Here is a 26,983-nt window from a genome sequence, read left to right as displayed (position 1 = left end):
GTATAAATAAACGACAAGGGTGTCTACCGGGATTAGGCACGGTAGGACATCAGACATGTCAGAGCTTCACTAGTGGTGTAAATACATTCCACGTGGATTCATTGTATGCATAGTCGCCTTTTAATGAATATCACGCAAATCGTCATGGTGATAGGTACGTATGATTTGTCCAGCATGTCCTAGGTGTGTCTATAAATATATATTTTTTAAAAATAATAAAAAACAGTGGCCAGCCCTGGGGATTGGGGTCAAAAAAATATAATTAGGAGACAGGCCCTGGGGGATGGGGTCATCAGGGCCAATAAATTAGAATAAGAAGGGGAACCACACAGCCCCCCTTCTTAAAAAATTAAAATAAATAAAAGACTGGCATCGTGCCGGAGGCCACGCCCCCTCCTTGCAGCACTCTGCAAACGCGCTCCCTGGCGAGTTGTAAGTTGGGGAATTAATTCCTCTTCAATACTGAGGGTCTCTGAGGGCCAACTAGCCCAACAGGCATCTCCAGTATGCGCCAGGGAGCTGCGCTGCAGACAGGTGTTCTGAGGCCAAGCCCCTTTTTACACCTCTCTGCAACGCAGCTCTGTGGCGCTTACTGGAGGTACCTAGTGGTCTAGTTTGACCCTAGGGACCCTTAGGATTCAAGGGGACTTAATCTCTCAACTTAGAACAGCCACAGGGCGCATTTACACAGTGGTGAAGGGAGGGGACGGGGCCTGAGGTGACGTGTGCAAACACGCACTATGGCACGTTTTAAATTGGGGATATAATTTCCCTTCAATACTGAGGGCCCCTGGGGGCTAACTAGCCCACCAAGTGCTTCCAGTAAGCGCCACTGAGCTGCATTGCAGAGAGGTGGTCCAGCCCGTGCCACTTTTTACACCTCTCTGCAACGCAGCTCTGTGGCACTTACTGGAGGTACCTAGTGGGCTAGTTGGACCCTAGGGACCCTCAGGATTCAAATGAACTTAATCTCCCAACTAAAAATGGACACAGGGCGTGTTTACACAGTGGTGAAGGGAGGGGACGGGGCCTGAGTTAACGTGTGCAAAAACGCCCTGTGGCCTGTTTTAAGAGGTAGTTTTAATCCCCCTGCCCTATTATATACTAGGGGCTTACAGAGGAGGTCATGCTAATCACAGGGGGACCCCAACGCATAATGTTCCCTAGTGTATGTAGGTGTTTTCACTGTATTCTAAGTGTCTTTTAACATTGCACTGGCTCTAGGACTGGTTAGTCAGACTCAGTTACTACCAGTATCCGTCTGAAAAAGTTGAGGGTACAGGATGATTTTGCAACAAGGCTTCTTTCTGCTCTTCTTTTTGTTCTTTCTGCACGTTATCCTTCTTCCTGCACTTTTCTTCGTCTTTGAGGACTTCTGTTGCTTCTTTCTGCACTTCTTTTTTTTCTTTCTGTGCATTTTTTCTTCTTTCTTCACATGTCCTATCTCTGTAGGCATAGTTAGAAATTAGCATTTAAAAAACCTTTGAAATTCACAGAAAAAAACATAGGTTTCAGGCACGTTATAGTTAGGAATTAGCATTTAAAAAACCTCAGAAATTCACTGAAAAAACCATAGGTTTCAGGGGTGTTATAGTTAGCTGGACTTTTCACTTGTACAAAACCATTGAAATTCCCCCGTTATAGTTAGTTCAGCTAACTATAACTCGCGCGCCCGCAATGCACTGCTGATGACGTCACATATTGCATCACTCATGACATGGTCAGTGACATCACTCATGACATCACTGATGACATCTCAAATGACATCACTGATGACATCATCCTTGTGATAGAGTGGCAGACCTCCTCTCACCCTAATATAACCTTTGATACACACATTCAAAAATAGAGACTAAAATTTCAAAACAATGGACATACCAATACCAGTTACAACAACCTCTTCAGTAATTCTAATATCCACATACACATCCACTCATTCACCAACAGTCCTATACAGTCACTCATACATGTACTCACTCATCATATGTACTCATACACCTATACATCCTGTTACACAATGCCACTCATCCATAGAGTTACTCACACACATAGTCACTCATGCTAATAAAGAATCAAACATACATTTACTTGCATATACAGTTATACACACACCACCACACTTACTTCTACGGAAACTTACACATACTTAGTCTTTTAAACAATCACTTATAGAAACACATACTTATTCATACAGGAACTCTTTCAATCTTTCACTCTCACATATACTCACTTATATACACCAATAGTCACATATACTAGTTTAAAACATATGTAGTTACTCATAAAGACACTATTGAGACAGTCATTCACTCACTAACACACCCTTACACACACTCATCCACCCATACAGTCCTGCACACATGCTGTCTTCAACACATACAAACCGTGAGTCACACATTCATGCACCTATGCACTACGTAATACCCCCCACCGAACCATGCAGACACTCAGACTGATACTCAAAAAACCAACTAATAACATATATAGACACCCATGTAGCTACTCACCAACCCATGCAGCCACTTATACACAAAGTGAGAGACTGATACAGATATTTACATACTTAAACATTACTCACTAAGCCATGTATTCACTATGATACACTTAATCAGTCAGTTACACAATCAATTTTTCAAAAACAAATCATCCATTTAGACACTTATATACCCATTTATTCTTCCATCGACCTTGAGATATACATATATAAAACATATTTAATTTTCAGAAAAACACACATTCACTGGATGATGTCATCAGTGATGTCATTTGAGATGTCATCAGTGATGTCATGAGTGATGTCACTGACCATGTCATGAGTGATGTAATATGTGACGTCATCAGCAGTGCATTGCGGGCGCGCGAGTTATAGTTAGCTGAACTAACTATAACGGGGGAATTTCAATGGTTTTGTACAAGTGAAAAGTCCAGCTAACTATAACACCCCTGAAACCTATGGTTTTTTCAGTGAATATATATTTAGATATATCTCTCTATATATAAATATAGAGAGATATATCTAAATATATAGATAGAGAGATATAGAGATAAAGATATATAGATATATAGATATAGATATATAATGTTTATATTAATAGTTTTATATTTTTGTTCAATTAATACCTGTATTAAAATTTGGTATGTGCTTGAAATGAAGTCCTTTCCCCACTGCTGCACAGACTGGAATGGTAATAATAAATTATACCCCTCCTGAGTCCAATGTTTCACTACTGTTGCACACACTGGAGTGGGAATAGTACATTTTACCCCTCTGCTATCCAACACTTTCCCTACTGTTGCACTGACTAGAGTGGGAATAGTAAATATTACCCTTCCGCAGTCCAAAGTTTTCCCTGCTGTTGCGCAGACTGAAATGGGAATAGTAATATTAACCCTCTGGTGTCCAATGCTTTCCCTACTGTTACACAGACTAGAGTGGGAATATTACATTTGTTATTCCTAGAATGTAATCGTTTTGTGAACCCCTTCACTGCTAGACCTCCCCCCTCCCCCCCCCGTCCCCCCACCCTGTGCTAAGCCTTTTTTTTTGGCTATTTGGGGTAGTTTGCGCTTAGGACTCTGTAACCTTTTGACCACATAAGGTATCCACGCCAAATTTGCGTCCTTTTCTTCCAACATCCTGAGGATTCTAAATGTACCCAGGGTTTGTGGATTCTCCTGGAAGGGACCCAGAAATTAGCCAAAATACAGGTAAATTTAGATTTTTGGGAGAAAAATTGGAAAAAAGTGCTGCAAATGAAAGCGTCTGGGTTTTTCCCTGCAAATGGTATCGAAAAAGGGTTTGTGGGGCTAAAATCACAATTTGTCCAGATTTTAGGGAATGACAGACTTTTGTCAGAAAACCAAAAAATTGTACACAGTTTTGGCATTTTTCTGGGACATAGCCTATTTTTGCTCCTCAGTTAATGGTAGACATAGGTATGAAAGCAATAATGGATCCTGGAAAGCTATATATTTTATTAAAGTAGACACATTTCTGAATTCAGCGAGGGGTCATTTGTGTAGATCCTTCAAGGTTTCTTTATAGAAACTAAAGTTAAATATAGGAAAAATTGAACATTAGTTGAAAAAACACAGCCTTTTGTGTCAACTTTTTCACCTGTAACTTCTTCTAATTATGACAGCTCTTTGAAAGCAATATACCGTTACATCTGCGGGACCTTACTGGTTGTGGGGATATATAGGACTTGTAGGTTCACCAAGAACCCGACGAACCCAGAGCCAAAACCTGAGCAGCGACTTGCAATGGTTTTTTATTATGTACCGGGTATATAGCAATTATTCTGGGAAAATGTATACATGGAAAAAACGGTATGAAAGACACCTATGTATTTCTGAAATGGAAACAAAATATAGAGTTTATCAACAGTAGATATTTGCACATTTCCGAAATTGGGAATACTCATACTAGCATGAGAATTATCGGTCATTTTTCAAAATGACTTCTTTTTTACACATTGTCTTTCATTTGGAAGGCAGACATATATTGAAAGTCAATAGGTAATAACAGTTGCTTTACAAATCTGAATTACCCTAAGTCTCCCGATAAAAATAGTACCTCACTTGTGTGGTTAGGCATAGTGCCCACGACAGGAAACGGCTCAAAACACAATGTGAACACACCACATTTTCACAATGAAAAATTACCTTTTTTTTTGCAAAATGCCGAGCTGTAGTTTTTGAACCCCGGCACTTCGGGAAACCTAGCAAACCTATACATTTTTGAAAACTAGACACCCAGGGGAATCCAGGATGGGGTGACTTGACTGGCTCTCACCAGATTCTGTTACCCAGAATCCCTTGCAAACCTAAAAGAATGTCCAAAAAAAACATTTTCCTCACATTTCTGTGGTGGAAAGTTCTGGAATCTGCGTGGATCCACAAATTTCCATCCACCCCACGTTCCCCAAAGTCTTCCGAGAAAAATGGTACCTCACTTGCGTGGGTAGGCATGGTTCCCGAGACAGAAAACGGTGCAAAATGCAATGTGGACACACCACAATTTCACAGTGAAAAATAACCCTTTTTTGGCAAAGTGCCTAGCTGTAGTTTTTGAACCCTAGCTCTGCCGGCACCTAGGGAAACGTAGCAAACGTATACATTTTTGAAAACTAGACACCCAGGGGAATCCAGGATGGGGTGACTTGACTGGCTCCCACCAGGTTCTGTTACCCAGAATCCCTTGCAAACCAACAAATCGTCAAAAGAAAAAACATTTTCCTCACATTTCTGTAGTGGAAAGTTCTGGAATCTGCGTGGACCCACAAATTTCCACCCACCCCGTGTCCCCCTAAGTTTTCCAACAAAAATGGTACCTCACTTGTGTAGGTAGGCCTAGTGCCCGTGACAGGAAACGGCGCAAAACGCAACGTGGACACAAAACAATTTCACAGTGAAAAATGTCCCTTTTTTGGCAAAGTGCCTAGCTGTAGTTTTTTAACCCTAGGTCTGCCGGCACCTAGGGAAACCTAGCAAACCTATACATTTTTTAAAACTAGACACCCAGGGGAATCCAGGATAGGGTGACTCGACTGCCTCTCTCCAGGTTCTGTTACCCAGAATCCCTTGCAAACCTAAACAATTATAAAAAAAAAAAAATCCTCACATTTCAGTGTTGGAAAGTTCTGCAATCTGCGTGGATCCACAAATTTCCACCCATCCCGTGTTCCCCAAAGTCTTCCGAGAAAAATGGTACCTCACTTGTGTAGGTAGGCCTAGTGCCCGCGACAGGAAACGGTGCAAAACGCAACGTGGACACACCACAATTTCACAGTGAAAATGACCCTTTTTGGGCAAAGTTCCTAGCTGTAGTTTTTGAACCCTTGCTCTGCCGACACCTAGGGAAACCTAGCAAACCTATACATTTTTGGAAACTAGACACACAGGGAAATCCAGGATAGTGTGACTTGACTGCCTCTCAGCAGGTTCTGTTACCCAGAATCTCTTGCAAACCCAAACAATTGTCAAAAAATCCACATTTTCCTCACATTTCTGTGGTGGAAAGTTCTGGAATCTGCGTGGATCCACAAATTTCCACCCACCCCGCGTTTCCCAAAGTCTTCCGAGAAAAATGGTACCTCACTTGTGTGGGTAGGCCTTGTGCCCGCATCAGGAAACGGTGCAAAACGCAACGTGGACACACCACAATTTCACAGTGAAAAATGACCCTTTTTTGGCAAAGTGCCTAGCTGTAGTTTTTTAACCCTAGCTCTGCCGGAACCTTGGGAAACCTAGCAAACCTATACATTTTTGAAAACTAGACATCCAGAGGAATTCAGGATGGGGTGAATTGACTGCCTCTCACCAGGTTCTGTTACCCAGAATCCCTTGCAAACCTAATAAATTGTCAAAAGAAAAACATTTTCCTCACATTTCTGTGGTGGAAAGTTCTGGAATCTGCGTGGATCCACAAATTTCTACCCACCCCGCATTCCCTAAAGTCTTCCGAAAAAAATGGTACCCCACTTGTGTGGTTAGGCCTAGTGCCCGCGACAGGAAACGGCGCTAAACCAAACGTGGCCACACCACAATTTCACAGTGAAAAATGACCCTTTTTTGGCAAAGTGCCTAGCTTCCGTATTTTAACCCTAGCTCTACCGGCACCTAGGGAAACCTAGCAAACCTATACATATTTGAAAACTAGCCACCCTGGGGATTCCAGGGAGGTATGGCTTGCGTGGATCCCCCAATGTTTCCTTACCCAGAATCGCCTGCAAACCTCAATTTTAGCAGACAAAAATCACTTTTTTCACACATTTTTGTGTGGGAAAGTTATGGCATCACCGGGCTGACACAAATTTCCTACCACTTAGCGTTCCCCCAGGTCTCCCGATAAAAATGGTGCCTCACTTGTGTGGGAGGCCCAAGTACCCGCGACAGGCAAGGGCCCAAAACGTATTGAGGCGACATCAAAATTGCCTATCACAAAACAACCTGGTTTTGCAAGGTGGGTCACCTGGGTTTTTGGCCCTGTGCTCGGCAGCCATCTAGGGAAACCTACCAAACCCACACATTTCTGAAAACTAGACATCCGTGGAATTCCAAGGAGGTATGGCTTGCGTGAATCCCCCAACGTTTCCTTACCCAGATCCCCTGCAAACCTCCATTTTAGCTGAAAAAATTACTTTTTTTGCACATTTTTGTGTGGGGAAGTTGTGGCATCACCGGACTGACCCAAATTTCCTACCACCCAGCGTTCCCCTGGTTCTCCCGATAAAAATGGTGCCTCACTCGTGTGGGAGCCCCAAATACCCGCGACAGGCAAGGGCCCAAAACGTATCGAGGCGACATCAAAATTGCCTATCTCAAAACGACCTGGTTTTGCAAGGGGGGGGGTCACCTGGGTTTCTGGGCCTGTGCTCGGCGGCCATCTACGGAAACCTACCAAACCCACACATTTCTGAAAACTAGACACCTGGGGCATTTCAGGGAGGTATGGCTTGCATGGATCCCCCAACGTTTCCTTACCCAGATTCCCCTGCAAACCTCAAATTTAACTGAAACAAATCATTTTTTTCGCACATTTTTGTGTGGGAAAGTTGTGGCATCACTGGGCTGACACAAATTTCCTACCACCCAGCGTTCTCCCGATGAAAATGGTGCCTCACTCGTGTGGGAGGCCCAAGTACCAGGGACAGGCAAGGGCCCAAAACATTTTGTGATGGGCAATTTTGATGTTGACTCAATACGCACACCTTTAGGATTTTTTTATACTAATAAGAAAAATCAAACAAATTACAAATAGATACAAATCTACTAACACAAAATCTGAAACCAAATACACTACACAAATGCCAACCTTGAAACTGATCAAAAAATATTAAACAATATAGGCCAGGCAGTTCACTTTACCACATTGGATGCTCCCAAATATTCTTTTGTTTCTAAAAGAAGCAGTCACACACAGCCCAGGGTTAGAAGGACACTCGGGCAGTACATACGAGTTTCCTTCCGTGTACCTCTTAGCCAACAGACTCTACATCTCCTACTGGGAAAGTCTTTTGAGAGTGTGGGAGGAATGTAATCAGGAAAGTTGCGATCTTTCAATCTAGCCACATCCTCCACTACTCCAACTCTAGGAACACTTGCCTGTCCCACTAAAACAAGGCTGCCTATTACAGACTCCTGAAACTTAGCAAAAGTCATCTTTGACTCAGGACAAGAATCCTTGAATACAACAAAAGCATTAAAGGTTGCCAAGTGGAAAAGATGGATAGCCAACTTCTTATACCAAATGTAAGCCTTACGAGCAGCGCAAGGTTCCAACCTCTGATCTACTCTATCAACTCCACCCATGTGCCTATTATAGTCTAAAATGCACACAGGTTTGCGTGCTTCAGCAACCTGACCCCAAGCAGTCACAGGTGAAGTGGTTTCATCATGGATGGTAGTCAGCATGTAGACATGTCTCCTGTCTGAAAACTTCACAGCTAGAAGCTCCTCACAACGCACTGCACTGTCCCCGCAGTAGCTTTGTACAAACAAGTTCTTTTGGGAAACCTTTACGGTTAGAGCGAATTGTGCCACAAGCAACAGCGTCCACTTTGGCCAATTCCCTGAACAACCGCACACCAGTGTAGAAGTTATCTACATATAAATGGTGGCCTTTGTTAAAAAGTCCTCTACCAAGTTCCCACACAATTTTCTCAGTCACTCCAAAAGTTGAGGGACAATCAGGGGGGTTAATCCTGGATTCCTTACCGGTGTACACCCTGAAATTAGAGACATATCCAGTCCTACTGTCACACAGCATATACAGCTTAATTCCATAGCGTGCGCTCTAACTAGGAATGTATTGCATAAAAACCAAGCGGCCCTTGAACAACACCAAAGACTCATCCACTGCCATTTCATTCCCTGAAGCATAGATCTCAGAAAATCGATCAAGAAAGTGATCAATGACAGGCCGAATCTTAAAAAGACGGTCACAATCAGGGTGATCTCGTTAAACCATTATCGACAAAATGCAGCATCCGAAGCAGAAGCAAATACCTATCAAGACATTGATGGCTTCCTTAGCAAGCCCATCAAAAAAGTTAAAACCAAGAACTTCCTCATCTCTTCAAGATTTGTGGGAGTCCACCGGGTAGCTCTAAAGTGGGGTTTAAGGCTGGCACTATTGTCCCTCAAAAACTGTTCGGCATACAAATTAGTCTGCTCAACAATCTCTGACAAACATACATGGTCCATTAACAACTGAAAAAATGTATCAGCAAAATGTTTTCAGTATTCACCCTGGAACACAGTAAAGTCTGGCAATGCCGGCTGCACCATGCCTGGGGCAACCCGGACGTCAGCATTTCCAACTGGAAGCCTTGCAGCCCCAGGCTGCAGCCCAGATGCCCAGATGCCTCTTGTCGCACTACACCAACAAGCCTTGCAGCCCCAGGCTGCAGCCCAGATGCCTCTTGCCGCACTATACCAACGGGAAGCCTTGCAGACCCAGGCTGCAGCCCAGATGCCTCTTGCCGCACTATACCAACGGGAAGCCTTGCAGACCCAGGCTGCAGCCCAGATGCCTCTTGCCGCACTATACCAACGGGAAGCCTTGCAGCGCCAACCTGCAGCCCAGATGCCTCTTGCTGCACTATCGGCACATCAATCTCCTCCTCTAACACAGGTACTTCATCCGCACTAAGAGTATCTTCATCATCCGATGATTCCATATGGAGAGAAAACTCACTGCCAGAATCGTCCCTTCCCATCTCTTCATCAGAGTCAGTCTCTGAACCAATGTCAGAGGAAGAATCAAAAAGCATACCAACAACCTGCTGAGCAGTAATCCTGCGGCTAGCCATTATCCTTTCTAAGAAAGGAGACTGCACAAACAAGTCAACAACAACCAACACTGTGCAAAATGAGTAAGTAAAAAAATGTGTGCCTTTATCACAAAGATCTATATACTCAAAAACTATAAGGTTCACTTGCAAGAGACAGCTACACTCACCAGCACCTACTCTGCAGACACTGCAAAAACCACGATATCCCACTAGAAAAAAACAAGACGACAAAATACACATCGAGCACAAATGCAAAAACTTTTGGACACTCAAAAAACAGAAGCCAAACATACTGCTATTATTACACCATTTGCAAAAAACACATTCATGCAGAGAAATGAAACTCATTTACATTGTACAAAAAAAGCCTCTTTGCAAACACATGCAACTACCCCTACCCCCGGGGCAGAAAGACAAAAAAAAAACAGGCTGTGGGGGCAGAATACACATATAAAAACAATATGCCCCCTGGAAATGTCTTAAAATTAATTGGCCCCCATAGGAAGTGACCCTTGCCCAAGGGGTCGCTTCCTTTTTACCAAAAAAAACATCCCTGGTGTCTAGTGGGGCATTCGTGCTGCACGATCCCGACGCTGTGAGCGATCGTGCAGCAGGAATTCCCTGCATTGAGACATCAGGGGAGAGGAAATACTCTTTCCTCTCCCCCGATGCCTCAATACACTGCAAAAGGCGCCCCCGCCCCACTGGAGCACACAGCACTCACCCTCTTCCTTGGGACGCCTGGAAGGAAATGGCTTCCAGGCGTCCCAGCGCTTCCTGATGACGTCGGCGCGCACTGTGTGCGCTGACGTCACAGGATCGCCGACGGGGAGGTCGGGGGTGGCAGCGGAAACTCTTCCGAGAAAAATGGTACCTCACTTGTGTGGGTAGGCCTAGTGCCCGCGTCAGGAAACGGTGCAAAACGCAACGTGAACACACCACAATTTCACAGTGAAAAATGACCCTTGTTGGGCAAAGTTCCTAGCTGTAGTTTTTGAACCCTTGCTCTGCTGGCACCTAGGGAAACTTAGCAAATCTATACATTTGTGAAAACGAGACACCCAGGGAAATCCAGGATGGTGTGCCTTGACTGCCTCTCACCAGGTTCTGTTACCCAGAATCCCTTGCAAAGCTAAACAATTATAAAAAACCCACATTTTCCTCACATTTCTGTGGTGGAAAGTTCTGGAATCTGCGTGGATCCACAACTTTCCACCCACCCCGCATTTCCCAAAGTCTTCCGAGGAAAATGGTACCCCACTTGTGTGGGTAGTCCTAGTGCCCGCGACAGGAAACGGCGCAAAACGCAACGTGGCCACACCACAATTTCACAGTGAAAAATTACCCTTTTTCTGCAAAGTGCCTAGCTGTAGTTTTTGAACCCTAGCTCGGCAGGAACCTAGGGAAACCTAGCAAACCTATACATTTTTGAAAACTAAACACCCAGGGGAATCCAGGATGGGGTGACTTGACTGCCTCTCAGGTTCTGTTACCCAGAATCCCTTGCAAACCTAAAAAAGTATAAAACAAAACACATTTTCCTCACATTTTTGTGGTGAAAAGTTTTGGAATCTGCGTGGATCTGCACATTTCCACCCACCCCACGTTCCCCAATGTCTTCTGAGAAAAATAGTACCTCACTTGTGTGGGTAGGCCTAGTGCCCGTGACAGGAAACGGCGCAAAACGCAACATGGACACAAAATAATTTCACAGTGAAAAATTCCTTTTTTGGCAAAGTGCCTAGCTGTAGTTTTTGAACCCTAGCTCTGCCGGCACCTAGTGATACCTAGCAAACCTATACATTTGTGAAAACTAGACATCCAGGGGAATCCAGGATGGGGTGACTCGACTGCCTCTCACCAGGTTCTGTTACCCAGAATCCCTTGCAAACCTAAACAATTGTCCAAAAAACTAATTGTCCTCACATTTCAGTGGTGGAAAGTTCTGCAATCTGCGTGGATCCACAGATTTCCACCCATCCCGCATTCCCCAAAGTCTTCTGAGAAAAATGGTACCCCACTTGTGTGGGTAGACCTAGTGCCCGCGACAGGAAACGGTGCAAAACGCAACGTGGACACACCACAATTTCACAGTGAAAAATGACCCTTTTTGGGCAAAGTTCCTAGCTGTAGTTTTTGAACCCTTGCTCTGCCGGCACCTAGGGAAACCTAGCAAATCTATACATTTTTTAAAACGAGACACCCAGGGAAATCCAGGATGGTGTGACTTGACTGCCTCTCAGCAGGTTCTGTTACCCAGAATCCCTTGCAAAACTAATAAATTGTCCAAAAAAACCAATTGCTCACATTTCTGTGGTGGAAAGTTCTGGAATCTGCGTGGATCCACAAATTTCTACCCACCCCGCGTTCCCCAAAGTCTTCTGAGAAAAATTGTACCTCACTTTTGTGGGTAGGCCTAGTGCCCGCGACAGGAAACGGCGCAAAACGCAACGTGGCCACACCACAATTTTACAGTGAAAAATTACCCTTTTTTGGCAAAGTGCCTAGCTGTCTTTTTTTAACCCTAGCTCTACCGGCATCTAGGGCAACCTAGCAAACCTATACATATTTGGAAACTAGACACCCCGGGGATTCCAGGGAGGTATGGCTTGCGTGGATCCCCCAATGTTTCCTTACCCAAAATCCCCTGCATACCTCAATTTTAGCTGAAAAAAATCTCTTTTTTCACACATTTTTGTGTGGGAAAGTTATGGCATCACCGGGCTGACACAAATTTGCTACCACTCAGCGTTCCCCCAGGTCTTCCGATAAAAATGGTGCCTCACTCGTGTGGGAGGCCCAAGTACCCGCGACAGGTAAGGGCCCAAAACGTATTGAGGCAACATCAAAATTGCCTATCTCAAAACGACCTGGTTTCGCAAGGGGGGTCTTCTGGGTTTTTGGGCCTGTGCTCGGCGGCCTTCTACGGAAACCTACCAAACCCACACATTTCTGAAAACTAGACATCCGTGGAATTCCAGGGAGGTATGGCTTGCGTGGATCCCCCAACGTTTCCTTACCCAGATTCCCCTGCAAACCTCAAATTTAGCTGAAACAAATCACTTTTTTGCATTTTTGTGTGGAAAAGTTGTAGCATCACCGGACTGACCCAAATTTCCTACCACCCAGCGTTCCCCTGATTCTCCCGATAAACATGGTGCCTCACTCATGTGGGAGGCCCAAGTACCCGCGACAGGCAAGGGCCCAAAACGTATTGAGGCAACATCAAAATTGCCTATCTCAAAACGACCTGGTTTCGCAAGGGGGGTCACCTGGATTTTTGGGCCTGTGCTCGGCGGCCTTCTACGGAAACCTACCAAACCCACACATTTCTGAAAACTAGACACCTGGGGGATTCCAGGGAGGTATGGCTTGCGTGGATCCCCCAACATTTCCTTACCCAGATTCCCCTGCAAAACTCAAAGCTAGCTGAAAAAAAATCACTTTTTTCGCACATTTTTGTGTAGGAAAGTTGTGGCATCACCGGGCTGACACAAATTTCCTACCACCCAGCGTTCCCCCGGGTCTCCCGATAACAATGGTGCCTCACTCGTGTGGGAGGCCCAAGTACCGGGGACAGGCAAGGGCCCAAAACATTTTGTGATGGGCAATTTTGATGTTGCCTTAATACGCATACCTTTAGGATTTTTTTATACTAATAAGAAAAATCAAACAAATTACAAATAGATACAAATCTACTAACACAAAATCTGAAACTAAATACACTACAAAAATGCCAACCTTGAAACTGATCAAAAAATATTAAACAATATAGGCCAGGCAGTTCACTTTACCACATTGGATGCTCCCAAATATTCTTTTGTTTCTAAAAGAAGCAGTCACACACAGCCCAGGGTTAGAAGGACACTCGGGCAGTACATACGAGTTTCCTTCCGTGTACCTCTTAGCCAACAGACTCTACATCTCCTACTGGGAAAGTCTTTTGAGAGTGTGGGAGGAATGTAATCAGGAAAGTTGCGATCTTTCAATCTAGCCACATCCTCCACCACTCCAACTCTAGGAACACTTGCCTGTCCCACTAAAACAAGGCTGCCTATTACAGACTCCTGAAACTTAGCAAAAGTCATCTTTGACTAAGGACAAGAATCCTTGAATACAACAAAAGCATTAAAGGTTGCCAAGTGGAAAAGATGGATAGCCAACTTCTTATACCAAATGTAAGCCTTACGAGCAGCGCAAGGTTCCAACCTCTGATCTACTCTATCAACTCCACCCATGTGCCTATTATAGTCTAAAATGCACACAGGTTTGCGTGCTTCAGCAACCTGACCCCAAGCAGTCACAGGTGAAGTGGTTTCATCATGGATGGTAGTCAGCATGTAGACATGTCTCCTGTCTGAAAACTTCACAGCTAGAAGCTCCTCACAACGCACTGCACTGTCCCCGCAGTAGCTTTGTACAAACAAGTTCTTTTGGGAAACCTTTACGGTTAGAGCGAATTGTGCCACAAGCAACAGCGTCCACTTTGGCCAATTCCCTGAACAACCGCACACCAGTGTAGAAGTTATCTACATATAAATGGTGGCCTTTGTTAAAAAGTCCTCTACCAAGTTCCCACACAATTTTCTCAGTCACTCCAAAAGTTGAGGGACAATCAGGGGGGTTAATCCTGGATTCCTTACCGGTGTACACCCTGAAATTAGAGACATATCCAGTCCTACTGTCACACAGCATATACAGCTTAATTCCATAGCGTGCGCTCTAACTAGGAATGTATTGCATAAAAACCAAGCGGCCCTTGAACAACACCAAAGACTCATCCACTGCCATTTCATTCCCTGAAGCATAGATCTCAGAAAATCGATCAAGAAAGTGATCAATGACAGGCCGAATCTTAAAAAGACGGTCACAATCAGGGTGATCTCGTTAAACCATTATCGACAAAATGCAGCATCCGAAGCAGAAGCAAATACCTATCAAGACATTGATGGCTTCCTTAGCAAGCCCATCAAAAAAGTTAAAACCAAGAACTTCCTCATCTCTTCAAGATTTGTGGGAGTCCACCGGGTAGCTCTAAAGTGGGGTTTAAGGCTGGCACTATTGTCCCTCAAAAACTGTTCGGCATACAAATTAGTCTGCTCAACAATCTCTGACAAACATACATGGTCCATTAACAACTGAAAAAATGTATCAGCAAAATGTTTTCAGTATTCACCCTGGAACACAGTAAAGTCTGGCAATGCCGGCTGCACCATGCCTGGGGCAACCCAGACGTCAGCATTTCCAACTGGAAGCCTTGCAGCCCCAGGCTGCAGCCCAGATGCCCAGATGCCTCTTGCCGCACTATACCAACGGGAAGCCTTGCAGACCCAGGCTGCAGCCCGGATGCCTCTTGCCGCACTATACCAACGGGAAGCCTTGCAGCGCCAACCTGCAGCCCAGATGCCTCTTGCTGCACTATCGGCACATCAATCTCCTCCTCTAACACAGGTACTTCATCCGCACTAAGAGTATCTTCATCATCCGATGATTCCATATGGAGAGAAAACTCACTGCCAGAATCGTCCCTTCCCATCTCTTCATCAGAGTCAGTCTCTGAACCAATGTCAGAGGAAGAATCAAAAAGCATACCAACAACCTGCTGAGCAGTAATCCTGCGGCTAGCCATTATCCTTTCTAAGAAAGGAGACTGCACAAACAAGTCAACAACAACCAACACTGTGCAAAATGAGTAAGTAAACAAATGTGTGCCTTTATCACAAAGATCTATATACTCAAAAACTATAAGGTTCACTTGCAAGAGACAGCTACACTCACCAGCACCTACTCTGCAGACACTGCAAAAACCACGATATCCCACTAGAAAAAAACAAGACGACAAAATACACATCGAGCACAAATGCAAAAACTTTTGGACACTCAAAAAACAGAAGCCAAACATACTGCTATTATTACACCATTTGCAAAAAACACATTCATGCAGAGAAATGAAACTCATTTACATTGTACAAAAAAAGCCTCTTTGCAAACACATGCAACTACCCCTACCCCCGGGGCAGAAAGACAAAAAAAAAAACAGGCTGTGGGGGCAGAATACACATATAAAAACAATATGCCCCCTGGAAATGTCTTAAAATTAATTGGCCCCCATAGGAAGTGACCCTTGCCCAAGGGGTCGCTTCCTTTTTACCAAAAAAAACATCCCTGGTGTCTAGTGGGGCATTCGTGCTGCACGATCCCGACGCTGTGAGCGATCGTGCAGCAGGAATTTCCTGCATTGAGACATCAGGGGAGAGGAAATACTCTTTCCTCTCCCCCGATGCCTCAATACACTGCAAAAGGCGCCCCGGCCCCACTGGAGCACACAGCACTCACCCTCTTCCTTGGGACGCCTGGAAGGAAATGGCTTCCAGGCGTCCCAGCGCTTCCTGATTACGTCGGCGCGCACTGTGCGTGCTGACGTCACAGGATCGCCGATGGGGGGGTCGGGGGTGGCAGCGGAAACTCTTCCGCTGCATCCCCCCTTTGTGTCAACATATTGGGCTGCCCATGGGGGGAGCGCCAGTGCTTCCCCCATGGGTGGGTGCCATGACAGAGCGGTTCCGTCATGAGCATCAAAGGGGTTAATATTATTTAATAATTTATTATTATTGTGTGTTTGCATATTTAATTTAATATTTATTATATATAGAAATATTTGTCATTTTTAGCAAAACAATTTTGTTCTATTGTTTACTTTCTATGTATAATTAAATTGGCAGTTCAAAAAAATCCAGTTTATTTTTAATAATAGATTTACATTACATATGTGTACATAAACATATGCACATACATATATGTGCTTGTTTAAATAAGTGTAGATTTATATATATTTTTACATTTCATTTAAACATATTTAATTTACATTATAATAATGTTACATGTTAAAATATTGAGCCAGGTACATCTGTGGACACTATGCTACACAAAAGAGTGGTGAGCCAGGTACACCTGTGGACATAACGCTGCACGGAAGAGTGGTGAACCAGGTACACCTGTGGACACTATGTACATGAAAGAGTGGTAAGCCAGGTACACATGTAGACATAATGCTACACGAATGAGTGGTGAGCAGGTACTCCTGTGGATATAACGCTGCACAAAAGAGTGGTGAGCCAGGTACACCTGTGGACATAATGCTGCACGGAAGAGTGGTGAACCAGGTACACCTGTGGACACTATGTACATGAAAGAGTGGTAAGCCAGGTACACATGTAGACATAATGCTACACGAATGAGTGGTGAGCAGGTACTCCTGTGGATATAACGCTGCACGAAAGAGTGGTGAGCCAGGTACACCTGTAGACATAATGCTGCACTAAAGAGTGGTGAGCCAGTTACACCTGTGGACACAACGCTGCACGGAAGAGTGGTGAGCCATGTACACCTGTGGACATAACGCTGCATGGAAGAGTGGGGAGCAGGTACACCTGTGGAGGCAGCGCTGCACAAAAGAGTGGTGAGCAGGTACACCTGTAGACACAACGCTACACGAAAGAGTGGTGAGCCAGGTACACCTGTGGACACAACGCTAAACGAAAGAGTGGTGAGCCAGGTACACCTGTAGACATAACGCTGCATGGAAGAGTGGTGAGCCAGGTACACCTGTAGACAATGCTACACAAAAGAGTGGTGAGCCAGGTACACCTGTGGACATAACGCTACACGAAAGACTGGTGAGCTAGGAACCTCTGTAGACATAACGCTACACGAAAGAGTGGTGAGCCAGGTACACCTATAGACATAACGCTACACGAAAGAGTGGTGAGCAGGTACACCTGTAGACATAACGCTACACGAAAGAGTGGTGAGCCAGGAACACCTGTGGACACTATGCTACACAAAAGAGTGGTGAGCCAGGTACACTTGTAGAAATAACGCTGCATGGAAGAGTGGTGAGCAGGTACACCTGTAGACATAACGCTACATGAAAGAGTGGTGAGCCAGGTACACCTGTGGACACTATGCTACACAAAAGAGTGGTGAGCCAGGTACTCGCCTTTCATTAAGTTAAAGCCATTCGCTTTGCTATACAATACCATTAGCAAAGCAAATGGCTTTAACTTAATCAAAGGCGAGACCTATTGCATTTTCAATGCTTGTTCTTTTTGCATTTGTCACCCCGAGTGGGATGTGGGTCCTGTGCTCTCCATACCACTGGATTCAAGAAAGTCACCCCGAAACCGGCCCAGGATGCTTGTTACAGGTCCAGGGACCTGGCAGTTCGAGATGGACTGTTCCCATTGGAGCAGGGTCAAGACTGATTTGGATATGGCTGAGTCCAAACTGGGGTGGCATGGTGAGCAAAAGAACGATGCATTTAACCCAGATCTCTGACTGGGGGTGAAGGTTCGATTTGTTCAGCATTCCTGCATCAATTGTTCTCTTTGCTCCAGTTACCACAGCTCCTTGCTCCAGGTACCACAGCTCTCTTTTAAGACTCACACCTTTGGCTTCCTGCCGTTAAATCCACGCGGGCCACTTTAGTGACAGGTCTGAGACGTATTCTTTGGCTAAATTATAGGCTTGGCCGGAGCCATAAAACCAGTCATAATCCTGGCTCAGTAACATGAACGCAATTGTGTGAGCTTGGTTCATTAGCACTTGAGACCATCACCTTGTGCAGAGGCGTGTGATAGAGGGCCGGTGTGACTCTGAAAGTACGCAGCGCCACAAAGATGCTTCACAACACACTGAATTATTTCTAGGACCAGCAGGAAAACAAGGACATTTTAAACATTTATTACAGATTCCATGTCAGAGGAACCTCACATGGAACGGGGTGGCTAGAAGGACTCTCTGCAACTGATGACACCTACAGTGATGCTGCTGACATCACACAATCAATCGCAGTATTAGGTCAGTGAAGGCAGGGGGCAACCCATTTATTGTGATGTCACAGTATCAAGCATTCTGATTGGCTACGAAAGGGGAAGTTATCCCCATCCCCGCCTCAAGCATTATGAGCTCACACAATTAAACCTTTTAAGTGAATGAACAGTGAAGCCAGAGAAGCCTTCCATTCCGTCATGAAGACACACATTGAAAAATTCTGACTGGAAAAGAGAAATCAAACGAGTCCCTTCTCTGTCACCTGCATTATGGCGTCACACGCTCTAGCTGTCGTGAGGTGAGTCACCTCATTGTGACGTCACATAAACATAGCCAAGATAGCGAAGGCACAGGAGCGTTTCATATAAGCAATCAGATAGCATAATGAAGAAGTAGGAGGATCCCATTGTGATGTTACACACAAACATTCTGATAGGCCGTGAAGGCTTGGTCTCTAGTGTATTATGACATCGCACAATCAAGCACTCAGTCAGGATAGGGAAGACGGGGGGAGGGTGAGGATTGGCGTTCAGCGTGACGTCACGTGAACACAGTCAGGATAGTGAAAGCAGAGGAGCGTTTCACTGTGCCGTCACTAACTCAGACAGTATACTTAAGACTCAGGATATCAAGTTGTGACGTCACATAGTCAAACATTATAATAGGACAGAAAGGCTTTTAGATCTTGGCTATTATGACATCGCACAATCCCATTGTGAGGTAACATACTCAAACATTCTGATAGGCCAGGAAGGCTTGGACAGCCTCTAGTCTATTATGACATTGCGCAATCAAACATTCTTACTGGAGCGTTTCACTGTGATGTCAAATGCACCCAGATAGTATAGTGAAGTCGCAAGAGAATCCCATTGTGACGTCACATACTCAAACGCTTCTATTCTATTCTGACATCGCACAAACATTCTTCCTGGGGTAGGACAGGGTGGGTGAGAGCTTTCCACCCATTACTCTTACACGCTTCACGTCACTAACCTATCAAACCCTGAAATAAATAGTGGTGGCACTCGTGCCCCCCATTTATGGTGACATCACACAATCGAACAATAACGGCTGGTGTTACACTAGGAGAGTGACTTGGCTGTTAGCGGTCACAAGAGAGACGCTCTGACTTGGAAAAATGGAAGAACATTTGTTTGTTTAGACAAGTTTCTCACTTACTTGGCAACTGAGGTCAGAGGGTGGTCTCCCCTGCTGACTGTCGGGGTCCGAGGGGGCTCTCCCGGCCCAGATGGCAGCTCCATGGCAGGGGAGGGGGCGGCTCCTAAAACTAAGTGCTCCGGGGGAATCTTTTCACTCAGCTCTTCCGAAGTTCTCCTCACCAATTGGAACAAGAGAAGCAGGAAACCGCAGCCCAGCAGCATGGCTATAAAATTATGGTCGCCCTAGATGTATAGGATGCAATATTCTCTCTGCATCGTCGATCAGCGTAAAGGTCCGTGTAATTGTTAAGTAGGAATCGACGGGAAGGTATTATTTCACCATGAATTTATTAAGTTCAGCGCCAGGACACCTCTGGGTAACAGAGCGCTATATAAGTCTTTTTAACATTAACATTAACATAAAGGCCAACACAGCATGCACAGCGCGCACAGCTGTACTCCACAAGAAGATGTCTTCAACTGATCATTGATGACACCTGGGGATTCCATGTGTCATCAATGATGTAACTCCAAAGAATTCAAAACAGTAATATCACCAACTCGCTGTCAGAGGTTCAATCTTGGTAAATTGCACTCAGTGCCATTTAATCTTATTCTTCCACCCTGCCTGTGAATAAAACATTAGTTCTTTGAGTTTATCAAGTAACTGATTATTGTTTACTTTTCATTGCACTTCACAAACTCATGCATAATCCCTGGAGAACGAGTTGTAGCAGCATAAAGACGGTGTGACCCGAATTTCTACCAAGAGTGCCTCCTACAAAGGCTCAGTGGGTTGAGCGCGTGCTACGGAGGCCAGTGTGCAATCCTCCTCACAGAATCGGGGTCCAGCAGGGCCGACGCCGCAATTCATCCTCAAAGGATTGAAGAAAGGAGTACCACAGCCGATAGAAAATATCTATAACTTAGTGTCATACTGGCATGTCTGATAAAAGCAAAAACTTTAGATTAAGAGTAAATTGGGTTTTTGAAAAAGAAAAAGCCTATCCACAGAGCACTCATTCCAGCCAGTTCAGAGCATTAATATCACAATATCTGAAGAAAAAGAAACGGAAAGACATTGTGCATATTAAAAATATCAGTCGATTTGAAGGATAAAGTGTTTGCAGACCCCCATCCCAAAAATAATAAACAGATATAAAAAGGTACCCGCAAATTCTGCATTTTATGAGCAGTGGCTTTTCCAAGCCCAGGAACGACGCCTCCACCATTTACGATCGGGCCCTTTTCTCTACTTAAAAAGGAATATTTTGGGTGGTACAGCTGAAAGGAGAGGGTGTGGCGCGGCGGCCAGAGCTGTTGACTCTGGAGCCGGGGATCCCGGTTCCAATCTCGCAACGTCCTGCAAGTCTGGGCAATTCACAAAACCTCCTCGTGCCTTTGTACAGTGCCTAGATGCCCTCATCGGGGCTAAGCGGCGCTATATAAATATACAAATTAAACAAGCTCCGGTAAATGCATCCATTACCTAAGCGGCATTCTATATTATTGTTTAATTGCGGCACAGGACGGCTCACTTGAAAATAAAGTCTGATGAATTAAACAAACATTGGGAGCAAAGCCGTTCCCTCACCTTGCACCCCCCACCCCCACTCCCATGCAATCCCATCACGGCAGCCCTGCTACCAAAGATGGAAAAAACAAACATGGGGGGAGGGCGCACCCTCCCTCACTGTCCTTAAACCCAGCCTCCGATCAGTGTCACCGAGAAGCATTAATTAAATGCAATTTATTCTCTTTTCGGTGTCTGACACGCTGCAGAGGAATGCCAGATAATCACAGGGTGTTGATTGGGGCCAGCCAGACACTTGGTTTCCCATTAAACACCCCCAGCACTTTCTGCAGGGAGCAGGTTGTGGGGGGTTAAAGACAGATAAATAACAGTTCAGGCGGGAGTCCTCGGAAGATGTGAAGGATGGATGCACCTTGTCAGAAACTGACAAAAATACAAATTTCACGCGTTTTGCCAGGGAACAGCATTGCTAACGAGGGGTCATGTTGTATAATTAGATTGATAAATATGCCATAAAAATACTAAACAACCACGATTTTCACCGATTGTTCCACATTGTGTTGATAAAGCTTATTTGTGGAAAAAATACAGCTCCTCAAAAAAAACGCAGGCCCTTTAAGAGCTATGTCTTGCTTTTGAAGCACACTACAATTTGTAAGCTTCAAAGCTCGTTTTTTCCAGACCAATACCACTAAAAGCAACAAGCGCGTTTTGGTCAGAAAGTGAAAGAGGATCTCTTGTCTTTATGGGGCCATGTGTTTGAAACACATGGCCCCATAAAGATAAGAAAACGTTTACGACGAACAGAAAGCAGGCGAGGCAGTCCAAGTGGGCCGGCACAAAAAGCCAAAGGGAGGCAACCTAAAACCCTTCTTTTCAATGGAAGGCCAGTGTTCAACATAAACGCTGACGCTACCCAATAAAAATGAGGGGCGCGCCTCAAGTCCCCTTCTCCAAATTTAGCTGATTACTATAAGTCTCGAGGCGAGGAGCGCATGTGCGCTCAAACGCCAGCCGAGACCTAAAAAGGGGAGAAGTGATCAAGCTTCATCAAAGTGTCTCTCAAAGAGGAGGATTTTGAGAACCTTTGTAAATGTGGCAAGACTCCACGTTGTACTAAGAGCTGGCGGAAGCGACTTCTAGATCCTTGTTGCTTGTTTCATAGAAGGTTGTCGCCTGAGCGTTGGTGGTTCCAGTATCAGGCTAGCAGCATTTCTCGATTCCCATTGAGCGCCAAGGATTTTTAGTTCCCAAACTTCAATACAATTATGTAGCATTGATTGCTGATTGAATGTGAAATTGTTATTGAATTCTGAGAACTCATGGGAGATGTAGTCCCAAAAGTGGTTTTATTGTTGTGTAGTTTGACAGTACTAGTTTTATTGATGACTTTGTATGGCTAAGTACACATATAATCTGCACTTCCAGACCTGACATAGAATTCCTCTCTGGCTCTCTCTTTGCACCAAAACCAACCTCTAGAACCTCAGCGCTTTCTGTAGTCCTGGTCTGTCTGTGTACCGAGTACCAGTATGAGTTCTGTGGTCACAGTAAATCTAAAGTCTCTCCTCTTTCTGCAGTGCGAGTCACTCTGGATCCAGACACAGCCCACCCTGCCCTGATCCTGTCTGAAAGTGGGAGACGTGTGAGATGGACAGACAGACAGGAGACTCTGCCTGACAATCCCAAAAGATTCACTTCTGAAAAGTGTATTTTGGGGGCAAAGGGGTTCGAGTCAGGGAAGCATTACTGGGAGGTGCAGGTGGTGAAGGAGGGAGGAGGTTGGTTTGCAGGAGTTGCCAGAGAGTCTGTAAGTAGAAACAGAAAGTTGCCTAAGGATGAAATCTGGGGTTTGTTTTGGTATAGTGATTACTGGGCCGTCACCGCCCATTCATCCTGCTGCACTGGTTCCTCTCCTGAAGACCGCCTGTCTCTCCACGATCCCCCCAAGAAGCTGGGGGTGTGCCTGGACTACAAAGCAGGACAGCTGTCTCTGCACAACACTGACACCATGGAACATCTCCACACCTTCACTGTGGCTTCCTTCAATGAAAGAATATTCCCGCTCTTCTGCCTCTGGGGTGCAGAGGTACGCATTGTATAGATAGGAACTTACATTGCCCATCCCATCTCCACCTTGGCGTCCCTTTGTCCTTTTCTGCCCATTTACTCCCATCTGAGACGTTTGTGGAAATTCTGTCGCCACATCCCTTTGGTGGACTTATGGTTCGTTGTAAATGTATTAAATACTAAGGATGAGAGATCTCTGCTTTTCCGCTTCATAACTAGTACTGTATGGCGGCTTTTATGTTTTGCTAGTCCTCAAGCTATTTTGGGGCACTCTGCCCCCTCCCTGTCCCAATGATGGCATCTCTGAACAGTCTTTATTACAGTAGGGGCCTAATTTCGAGGCTGGCGGTCATGGAACGCCTGACTCAGGGTGAGGCAGAGGTGGCGGTCTTCCGACCGCCACATTATGACCTTGGCGGTCGTGCCACCCTGGGACTGCCGACTCTGCCAAGGAACCGCCATTCCCTCAGTAGCGGCCAATCCACTGCGAAAGTGACGGGCCGAGCCAGAGATGGGGGGGAGGTTCGGGGGCCAAAAATGAATAAAAAGAAAACCTTACCTAAACGCCGACACTGCAACATGCTCCTCCAGGCGTCTTCTGGACACAGACTCCGAGACTGCACTGCGGCCAATCATGACGCTGCACCAAAGCATCGGGATTGGCCTGAGCACCGGCAACTTGTGCTCCCAGGCAGATTGGGAGCCTGTGCCTGCTCTCTCCAACCCCAACAACGCAGCTGGGACTAGAGAGAGCTTCACTGTTTGGCCAGCCTGAGACGGATGGCCCATCCCTCATGCGCAGTAAATGGAGTGCCCACCACTCCCCCGCAAGCAGTGTCATCCTCTGGACCCGCCCCCAAGACTCATCAGAGTCCTGGGGGTGGATCCAGGGGATTAAAATAAAATGATAATAAAATGGGTTTGAAACCCGTTTTATTATTTCAAGCGGTGATAAGCGGGTGATGCTCCTTCGCTCTAACAGAGCAGCCACCATTGCGTTCCCTGATGGTGGCACTGCAGTTTTGAGGCAGTAATATGCTTGGCAGGACCACTACGGTCCCATCAAGCATATTACGACTTTCCTCACCGCCACTGATTTCATGGAGGTCTTTCCTCCATTAAAACAGTGGCGGTGATGAAAGCTTGTGCCTCACTCCATGTGGATGCACACTGGGTGCATTCACCCCCAGTTCCAGCACGACATGGACTGTGCAGTCCTCATTGCGGTGCCTATTTAATAGGCACCGCTGTGGGCATGCCAAAGAAACCGCCCTTCAGTGCTTAAATAAGTCATAATACGGTGAGCGGTTCTCACGCTGGTTTGGTGGTGGTGTGGCGTGGCGGTCCGACCGCCGCAATACCAAACACGTCATCGGGCCCTATATGTGTTTCTGTTCCTATTTTAACCATGCATGTAACCACTTTCTTAAGCCACTGTTTAAATCCCTTGGCCACCGCACGTTTAGAGAAGATGTATTTCACCTGCAATTGTTGAATACCCCCACCATTAGCTTCAGCATGAGTCCTGTTTTTTAAAGCTGTCATTAGAGCAAGGAGAACTATGCTGGGCTAATACTGTTATCAGGGTTGGGATGGAGTTTTTTATGTTGGTTTATTTGTTTTCTATGGTTCTTAATTTACCTATCATTGTTTAACTGTGTTTTAATGGTACATCGCTGTTCATGTTTTTAACATTTAATGACAAATGTTCGATTTTTGAATTTTATTCATTGTGATTTTTTAAGTGTGATATATTGTACATTTGTCTGTTATGGCCGGATCAGCTGAATAAAGATTCTTTTGACTTGGCTTGACTACTACACTACTATGTGTTTTTCATGTATATGTCTTGTAAAATAATTTTATTTAAATAAAATCATGGGCCTGACACACAAAAGTAATCTGAGACAAAATCCTAACTTTACGACTTTTGGTTTTCACAAAGGGCATTTAGGAGTAGTAAAGCTAGGATTTTGTCTCAGTTAAATCTGGATCATTATGCGGCGCAGCAAGTTTTAAATTAATGAAACTTGACTTTTAATCTGAGGCTCAATGGAGGGCTGTGCACTGTGTCCTGATGAACTATTTGAATTGTTACAGTAACCCACTGGAGGGATTAATTACGCTGTAAGGAACCACAAGTCCCATGATGCCATGTTGAAAGAAACTAACTGAGGAAGGCACACCGGAGGCCTAATTAATTAACACAGCATTGAAAAGGGGAACTGTGGGAGCGCAGATTCACTGTACTTTCAATTGCCTTTGAAAAAGAAGCGTGATGGTTTGAAACGCGTTGGACAGCAGGATGGAATAGGTCGAATTAAATGCCGGTTTCATACGCTGTGAATGTTGCTGTCAACTTACTTGTAGGGGAGTGCGTCCTCAATTGCTGAGCAAGGTTTGAAGAAATATATATATATATATATATATATATATATATATATATATATATATATATTCACTTAAAAAACCATAGGTTTCACACATGTTATAGTTAGCTGGACATTTCACTCGTAAAAAACCTATGAAATTCCCCCGTTATAGTTACTGTAGGCAACTATAACTCACGCGACCGCAATCCTCTGCTGATGACGTCAGATATTACATCACTGTATTTAGACACTTATTTACCCATGTCTTCTTCCATTAATCTTTAGCTATACATATATTACAAATATTTATTTTTCATAAAGACACATATGTCATCAGTGACCAAAACTCTGGCAGGGGAGGCCTGGACAATAGGTTTCCTGTCACAGGGAGGTGTAACCACCTCCCCAGACAGGCAGATGTGTATTGGGGCTGGGCGGGAGCACTCTCTGGTGCTTTGAAGTCCTGCACTGGGGGCACATTTGGTGTCCCTGTGCATAGTCCAGTTCAAACCAGTTGCAGGGGCTACCAGCCTCTGCTCTGGCGCAAAACTGGACAAAGGAAATGGGTGTAACCACCCCTCTTTCCAAACCCTCCCATAGGTGGGTCCCCAGAGTATGTCCAACCCCCTATCTTAGTATAAGTATAGGGACCCTGTGATAAGGACTTTAGATTACCCCGGACGAAACTCTGCAACATATATCCTGGACCTTCGACTTTCTATTTCGACTAGAAGACGGAAGAAATCTCCCTTGGGGTCAAGGAGTGACTCCCCTGCTTGGCAGGTACCTGTCACGGTGCCAGTAGCTCGTGAACAAGGATAGCCACTAACCTTGGTAGAACATCAGCAGGAACGAGGATCGGCTGAAGGTTCCCCTAATTCCCCAGGGCGCAACCCCACACAGGGCAACGATAACGCCGCTATGTGTACTGCCCTCTAGGGAAGAAAACGAAAGGGGTCAAAGAATAACCACCAAGGCGTCTTTCGCAATTCCCAGGTCTCCAGATCAGTCAGGCCAGGCCATCCGGGGACACTGCACAAGGAGAGAGACAAGCGGTCCAAAGTCAACAGGGAACAATGACCCTCCCCAGATTCCTCCCACTGCTCTAGGGTTCTGTACCTGAATGACACGATTGGAAAACAGGGAACTTTGGATGAGGAAGGTGTGGCGACGAGTCGTGGAAACGCTACCCAAGATGTATTCTGGGGTTTGTAGGAG

At 45.1% G+C, this 26,983-nt stretch overlaps 1 protein-coding gene across 2 annotated transcripts in view; it reads left to right on the top strand.

Moving 5' to 3' along the window:
• Positions 1–26,983, top strand: part of LOC146863425 (E3 ubiquitin-protein ligase TRIM7-like) — a 222,421-nt gene that overhangs the window by 140,001 nt on the left and 55,437 nt on the right. The window contains exon 6 of one of the 2 annotated variants that reach the window (XM_085642848.1): positions 22,904–25,152. The exons of the other annotated variant lie outside the window; for it this stretch is intronic. Within the exon in view, the coding sequence (XP_085498974.1) occupies positions 22,904–23,427 (524 nt within the window). The 3' untranslated portion in view covers positions 23,428–25,152. Of the gene's footprint in view, positions 1–22,903; positions 25,153–26,983 lie in introns of those variants that run through there. 2 annotated transcript variants of the gene reach the window in all.

Source organism: Triturus cristatus, chromosome 2_2 (genome assembly GCF_964204655.1).
Source record: "Triturus cristatus chromosome 2_2, aTriCri1.1, whole genome shotgun sequence".
In the NCBI taxonomy this organism is placed as follows: Eukaryota; Metazoa; Chordata; class Amphibia; order Caudata; family Salamandridae; genus Triturus; species Triturus cristatus.
The sequence above is the reverse complement of the archived record's forward strand: the minus strand, read 5'-3'. Positions and strand labels throughout refer to the sequence as shown.